The sequence below is a fragment of the Oryza glaberrima genome, chromosome 8 (assembly GCF_000147395.1).
Source record: "Oryza glaberrima chromosome 8, OglaRS2, whole genome shotgun sequence".
Lineage (NCBI taxonomy): Eukaryota > Viridiplantae > Streptophyta > Magnoliopsida > Poales > Poaceae > Oryza > Oryza glaberrima.
Genome location: NC_068333.1, coordinates 2896693 through 2904674, shown reverse-complemented (window position 1 = coordinate 2904674; position 7982 = coordinate 2896693). Strand labels below are relative to the sequence as shown.

The 7982-nt window shown below is 37.7% G+C and overlaps 1 protein-coding gene across 4 annotated transcripts; it reads left to right on the top strand.

The window, feature by feature from the left end:
- Nucleotides 1-810: 810 nt before the first annotated feature.
- LOC127782520 (protein LSD1) lies at nucleotides 811-4881 on the top strand. Of its 4 annotated transcripts, XM_052309765.1 has the most exons (7): nucleotides 1807-1994; nucleotides 2239-2326; nucleotides 2674-2838; nucleotides 3267-3380; nucleotides 3703-3816; nucleotides 4280-4389; nucleotides 4556-4881. In XM_052309765.1, the coding sequence occupies exons 3-7, from the start codon at nucleotides 2781-2783 to the stop codon at nucleotides 4589-4591; spliced, it is 432 nt and encodes a 143-aa protein (XP_052165725.1). In that variant the 5' UTR covers nucleotides 1807-1994; nucleotides 2239-2326; nucleotides 2674-2780; the 3' UTR covers nucleotides 4592-4881. The 4 variants fall into 4 exon arrangements, with proteins under 4 accessions (XP_052165726.1, XP_052165725.1, XP_052165724.1 ...); XM_052309766.1 differs by lacking the exons at nucleotides 1807-1994; nucleotides 2239-2326 and adding an exon at nucleotides 811-958; XM_052309764.1 differs by lacking the exon at nucleotides 2239-2326 and having other exon boundaries at nucleotides 1814-1994.
- The last annotated feature ends 3101 nt before the right edge of the window (nucleotides 4882-7982 follow it).

Here is a 7982-nt window from a genome sequence, read left to right as displayed (position 1 = left end):
CCTGAGCCACTATTTCCCACACATCTCAAACGTGAGCTACAACTAGCCTGACAGGTGGGCCACACAAGAATTTCTTTTCACTTTGCAACTGTTTATTTTATTTTTTTTTAAAAAAATATTTTCTCTAGATGATTTAGTTGCTTATTACTAATACCTACCTTCCCCATAAGTTTTTTTTGGGCCATTTTTGATTCTTTGGTGAGGTAAATGAAAATAGATGCAATTGAGAATTTTCAGAAGAATGGCCCTATAATGAATCAGCCAAAGTTATAACTTAAATTTTAAAGTGTTTATTATAGGATACTTTAATGTAGTTTTTTCTTTTTGAGACTTTTTACCGTACATATGTGGACCGTTGATTTTGCATGTGGTGTGTTTAAATCAAAAAGTTTTAGCGTGTCACATAAGATATTATATAGGGTGTTGCATAGGATGTTCGGACACTAATAAAAAAATTAATTACAGAATCCACTGGTTAACCGCGAGACGAATTTATTAGGCCTAATTAATCCATTATTAGCAAATATTTATTGTAGCAACATTTTGTCAAATCATAGAGCAATTCGACAAAAGATTCATTTCACAAATTTGTTGCAATCTGTATAATTAGCTTTTTAGCTTATATTTAATATTTAATACACATGTTCAACCCTTCGATGTGACAGAGCGAACAATTTTAATTTTTGGGTGGGATAATAATCGAATGGCTACCGGTTCGATTCGATGGTGGGAGGGTACATCTGTAATATCGCATCAAACTCTTTCTTCCGATCCATTTTTCATTCTATTTTCTCCCCCTTTTCCTTCTCACACTACACGACCGCCATCTCCATTCCTTCTTTCGCGCGCGCGCGCGCACGGCCGCCGCCGGCCGCCGTCAATCTCCTGCAGCGTGTGGACTCCGACGGCTGTGGCCTCCTCTGCTCATGCTCATGCTCATTCTCATTCTCCATTGATGGTAAGACTAGTGTTCTTGGTCGAGGGGTTTGCTCCTGATGCTGCACGCAGCCAGCGATCAAGTAGAGTGTTAGAGTATACGTGGTTGTTGCTTAGTTCGTTCGAACTCCATTGATGGGAAAATCAAGTAGATCGACGACGCCAGCCGCCCTGCTTGTGCAAGCGGACAGGAGAGATGACGTCAGTCGTAGGCACTGTTTACTGTTTATAGACTGATGCCAATCATGCCCTTTGCAAATTAACGGTCGGATCTGAGTGGTACCTACTCGAGGACCGTAAAATTTCTCAAAAGGAGAGTTTTACCTGTAAATTATTTTTGTCACCAATAAGCTTGAAATACAAGGAAATTCAGGATAGGAATTCAGTTAAACTTTTCCATTATTACGTCACTTATTTCACTGTATCTTGTCAAACCATGAAAACCATGGGCTGGTTGGCACACAGGATGAAGTGATGATTTGTCATTCTCATGTTTGTTGAAATCTTGCATCCAAAGTTTCACATTTAAGGGAACTTGTTGCATCATGGATGACTAGGATATCAGAAGAGTGCAAATTGTGGACTGCTTCTGCTCTATCCAAACAAAGGGAAGACTTTCAGATATCCTAATATGCATATATGGTCACTAATTGAATTTTTAGAAATAAAATTTTCAGCTCCTTTAACTTTCTGCTTCAGAAATGCACGATTCCCATTCCGATGCTCCTAATGGATTATATTTTGTCTCAAGCAGTTGTTTTAGTACAAAAAATTGTATGTAATACATGAAAAGTAATACCTGGGACAGTAATAGCTCAAGAAACAAAACTCTCTTTGAGCACAAAGAGAAAAGTCCTTTCAAGCCGTGAGAAACTTTTGGGGGTACCTTTTTGGCCTCCTATCATATGAGCTCCTCCTTTTTTCTTCTCCCCTATAAATTTGCCAAGCTCTATCTCACACTGTAAGAGAGAGGAGATAGAGAGAGCTGTACTAACTGATGAACTGCTCTCATGCAAGCCAGATTACCATAAAGATTGGGTCATAAGCACTGTTGTTAGGTGCTGCTTCTGCTCCTAATTATTTTTTTCTCTCTGGATGTTTTTTTGTTGAATGGTTGATAATTCCTCCATCTTTGAGTTTCTATCTTCTCTTTGGCTTGCTCTGGTCTTGTTCATGATTCTTTACCTGTTTCTTGATTGCTGATGGCAAGCATTTCCTTGTTGTTTTTGGACTCAAGATTTAGCTGGTAATTTTATATCCACCTACCTTATCATGTACTTGTTCTTGCTCATCTTTTATCAGGTTATCAATGGGAAATAGTTTTCATGGACGTTATTGGCCGTGAATCCCAAGTGGTGTGGCTAATCTCTCCAAACTAATAAAAGTTCATGTGAGTTTTGTTGGTATTTTAGCACAAAAAAAGTACTCAAATAGCTCTTTGCCTGGATGCCATACCCACCAATGAATTTTCAATTATCGGGTGGTTCTTATTTTTTTGGGTATATGTAAACAGAATCTGAACACAAGATTTGATGAGAGATTCAACCAAGAAGCTGAAATTTTTTGCACCTGATGTGCATTGCTGAACCAATTTTCTGTTGCATAAAGAGTCCTGAAACTTCATGTTGCAAACTGAAGCGTGATGTTCTAACATTTTTCCATTGGAGCTTTCACTGGTTTCTTCAGAACTGAAATCTTTCTTGCTTTCTCATCAGCTTCTCATGCATCTTTCTGCAGGGTTTCTTTCATGTAGGGAAAGGAAAGGTGATTTCAGTTGCCTGACTGCTGCCAGAATCTGCGAAGCATCTACAAGCGACGCCGTCGTTCAGGCAGCCGGCACGGCAATGCCGGTTCCCCTTGCTCCATACCCAACCCCGCCTGTGCCATTTACACCTCCCAATGGTATGGATTCCAACTTGGCACTGCAAGAACACAGCTACTTTTTTAGTTTTTTTCCCCTGATGTTGGCTGGTCACCTGAAAATGTTGGGCTGACTGATTAATTTAATCTTTTCTCAAGATGTGCATATTAAGTGTTTGCCTGGTGCATGCTTTTGGATTAGAAATCTTGTGAACTAAACTTTCTTAGACAGTTTTTGTTGAATCAAATGTTACTGTTCCTGGTTCAGAGGTAGCAGTTTATTCTGCTCATAGAAATAAGTTCAGAGAGAACTCCCACTTGATAAAATGGAAGTTCTTTACTGCTGAGTTTTGTTGTCTGAAATGAAAACATTGCATGGAAGATGCTTTTGTTGTCTGAAAATGAAAATGTTAGCTGCTGAAATGTGAGATTCAGTCAGTCTCTGAAGAGCCATGATTGTGCAATTTCAGGGGCTCAAAGCCAGCTCGTGTGCTCTGGGTGCCGTAATCTGCTCATGTATCCAGCCGGAGCAACGTCGGTTTGCTGCGCAGTTTGCAGTACCGTGACTGCTGTGCCTGCTCCTGGTATGCACATGATTCACTCAGGTTTTACATCTCAAGGTTTTGTTTGTAAGTAATGTGGCATCTGAAAATTGAGTTTCTTTGCATCTAAATTTTATAGTAGTTTAGAAGTTTATATTGTACCCTCTCTGTTTTATTTACAAAAGTGAGTAGTTTTTGGTTTTTAGAGCAGAAATATAGCTGCAATGTTCACAAAAATGTAAAGAGAGATTAAAGGGGATAGCCTGTTTTCCCTTGAAATCGATGCATGAGTTTTGCATTTGCTGAAATTTTGTTCTGAAATGCAGTTTTGCCAATGATTTTCCTACCTGGAATTTCTGTGCAGGAACCGAGATGGCGCAGTTAGTTTGTGGAGGATGCCACACTCTCCTGATGTATATACGCGGCGCGACGAGTGTGCAATGTTCTTGCTGTCACACTGTCAACCTGGCTATGGAAGGTACTACCAAAATTTATCATCCTCCTCCTCTGTTGCAATTGGTATATTCTGTGGCTTTGATTCCAGTATGCAAAATCCTCCTCCTTCTGAACAGAATATTTTCCTGTGGCTGAAAGCAACAGCAATCAGTCGGTAGCAATAAACATCGTCGAGTTGGCTTGTATTCCAGTCATATTCATGAGAGTTGGCTATGGTTCAGAAAACAAAAAAGTTTGACAAGGATACACTAGATTTACCAGAGTATGATGAAATATCTCCTACAATTACAAGATGTGCTACAGTAGTATCCTATACTTACTGAAGGTCTCACAAGGACACCTAATTTAGCATCAAGTTCTGAAGTTCCATATAATTTGTTCAGAGTTTAGAGTTTTCTTTAAGGCAGACTTCTGAAAGATGAGTGTTTGTTCATATAATCTTAAACACACTGAATAACAAATGATTCCCATGTTCTTGATGGCAGCAAATCAAGTTGCGCATGTAAACTGCGGGAACTGCCGTATGCTGCTCATGTACCAGTATGGCGCAAGGTCTGTCAAATGCGCAGTCTGCAATTTTGTGACATCAGTTGGGGTAAGTGTTCATCAACAGGACACTTCAATTTCATATTTAGTTCCTTTATCTGAAAACGTTCAATTTTACAGTAGCATCATCTAATGGCTAATATTGCACTGCAACCTGATTTTTTTCATGATGTGACCTTAGTTGAAGAGTGTGTTTTTTTTCTGAATCTTTTCAGGCCTCACCTGGTACAGACCAGAAGCCCAGCAGCTGAACTGCTAAGTGCCATAAATATTCAGAAAAGAGCTTCTCAAACCGATGCTTTGAGTGCACATGTATAGAGTTCTTCCCTGAAGCATTTTTTTTCTTCCTTTTTTATCTCCCTTTCCCCCCAATTTCCACCTTCCTTCCTTGGATATGGAGAGAGCCTGCGGAATAAATGAGAGTTTTGCTAAATACCTAGTGCTCAAAATTCGTCGAATCGTCTGTATGACCGAACAAGATTGACAGATTATATACATAAACCTATAATAATATTTATGCATTGCTCATTGTTTCTGAATAGTTGAAACATGTAAAAACTCAGCCTCCAAATGCAATCACAATCAGATTGAATAGCACATCAGATGGGAAATTGTAGTCAAACAACAGTGAACTAATGCTGCTTGCAGGAACACTGGGACCCAGGTGATTGGTACAATCTCTCTGACTGTCACCCAAAGCTGATGTCTGCTTGGCAACAGCTTGCAGTGATGGCATGTGATGCATTTTGATCTATGAATGAATGCATTGTATTGTACAACACAAATGGATCACACTGACAAGGACTATCAGTCTATGATCACTGCTCAATAATTGTCAGGAAGATGCAGAAGTTTCAGAGATCTCAATGATAGAAGGCATATATAGGTGGTGTTCAGTCAATCAGTCGAGTATTTCAGAAAACTGACCCAACAACGCAAATGTAGGCACGCCCATTACTGAATTATTGTTAGGACTGATGAATAGATTTGCTCCTCAACTTTAATTCTATCAAAAACAAAACACTCTGGATTTTCTTCTGTCAAATTATTTTCAGACTGTTCCGATAAATGCAAGCAGCTAAATAATTCGATTCAATTGCAAATTTAATATACTTGAAAATCAAATAGGAGATGTGACAAGCCCATGCATAGTAGCACACTAACTTTTTGGGGCGACAAGGGAAATATAAATTTTGGCCTTTGGACACCCACCGACTTTTTTAAACAATAGAAGCTTATTTGTTGAATTCATTAAATAACATAGAAGTGATACAATTATCCTGATAAAATTAACTAAACAACTCTAGATATGCTTCTACTTTGCTATCAAAATCGATAAAATGATCATAATAACCTACTCCAAGCGTGTAGCTCCAGTTATAAACGTAAACGATACAAAAGCACATGAATCATAATTCATTTCTCCCAAACACCAACTCCAATAAAATAAAATAAAAAAACAAAGTTTAAGACTAGCTTAGCGTGTACCTCCAGTTGAAAAACGTAAGCATTATAATTCATGTCTCCCAAACACGAACTAAAAAAAATTGAAAAAAAAGAAGCTAAAAAACAGTAAAGACTAGCTAATTAATCCTCAGCAGGTTATATCTAGTTTTACAGAGATTTTTCATGAGTTGTAACACGACTTCGCCAAGCATAGGAAGGCGAGGAAGAAGGCAGCGACGACGGCGGCGAAGCCACCGAAGATGAGGAACCAGCAGCAGCCGACGAGGCCATCGCCGGCGCGAGCGCGTGCGGCGGCGCCCCTTCCGTTGTCGCCGGCGACAATCCGATGGTTGACATGGAATCGTTGTTGCTGCTGCTCCATAATAAGAGACAAAGATAGAGAGATCGATGTGAGATGATGATCACCAAATCGGCGTCGTTTATATGGGCGTGTTAGTGTTAATTATCTCCATATTGAGAATATGGAATGGTTGTTTTTTATATATGGACATGATTACCGAAACCAGAATTCAATTCCATAATAATTTCATGTATTATCGAAACACCCTCTCTCTCAATTATAACCTTCCCTCCATTCTTAATGAAATTGGTCGACCAAATCTTTCGACCGACCCGGCAAAAAAAAAATTATAACTGAAAAATGAAAAATGGAATTAAGATTTTAAGAGATGGATGATATATATGGGCGTATAGGTAGAGTTAATTTCCTCTGCTCTTCTCTTTTTCTTTCTACTATAAGCTTTGAGCAATTGGAGGAAAGTTATCTAAAAAAAACTGGGTATATGTATATTTAAAGTTGAATAAGATTTATTGTCAAATATCTTTTTTCATAATCTTTATATGATAAAAAAAAATTGGGCATATAAAAGCAGAATAAGATTGATTGCCAAAAATCTTTTCGTAATCTTTCCATTGCATTGTTGTTAGGATAGCTGAATAAACGAACGTTAGTTCGATCGAGAACAATAACATTATCCGATTTCTTTCTCTGTTTTGTTACATTGCTCCTATATTGCTAGAGCAGTAGAAAGTACTTCTTCCCTCCATTTTAAATGTAAGATACCGTTAGTTTTGAATTTCCTTCTTGGTTGTGTGATGCTCGCAAAACAATCACGAAACGGGACAAGAGAGCTTTTGATGCAGGCGTCATCTAGGTGACCTGGCTAATGTGTAAAAAGATATTTCCTCCGTTTCACAATGTAAGTCATTCTAGTATTTCCCACATTCATATTGATGTTAATGAATCTAGTCTATTCTAGCATTTCCCATATTTATATTGATGTTAATGAATCTAGACTCATTAACATCAATATGAATGTGAGAAATGCTAGAATGACTTACGTTACGAAACGGATGGAGTATATAAATATTATTAATTTTGACATGGCTTGTTTTATGGTAAAATGTACTTAAGCCTTTTGACATGGCTTGTTTTATGGTAAAATGTACTTAAGCCTCACTTATATTTTTTATATTTGTACAATTTTTTAATAAAATAAAAGGCCAAACATATATCTAAATTTTAATGGATAGTATATTGATATCAGGTATCACACTGGATGGTAACAATATCTGAATTTTGTGATTCCCTGAACAAAGACAAGGCAACTGCGGCTGGATTCATAATTTTTTTTTACCACAGGGACATGGAAGGACATCGTTGTATAAAGAAGTTTTTATGAAGAATCAACAAGATATTTTACCAGTTAAGGATCCAACGGTCTGTAACGTCAGGATAGAAAATCAATTTGTTGGCATGGCACAGTAAAGTACTCTCTCCGTCCCACAAAAAATACATTTCTAGCATCCCGAGGTGAAATTAGTGGAGATGGAGAATGGTTAAAATGCCCTTAATAATTGAAAAAAAAGTAGTAAGAGTGATAGATAGATAAAGGGTATTGAAGGGATAAAACTTCTCGTTTTACATGCTGAAGGTAAGTAGGATGGTAGAAATTGGTTTTCTATGGGACAAAATTCAAACTCTAGAAGTTGAGTTTTTTTGGACGGAGGGAGTAGCTCTTTCGCTACTTTCATTCTATCAAAAACAAACACTTTGGATTTATTTATCAATTTAACTTCAGGCTCTAGTATACCATTGATACACACGGATAATTAATTTGATTCAACTTCAATTTAAACCAAATACATTTGAAATTCAAAATCGGGGATGGGAGG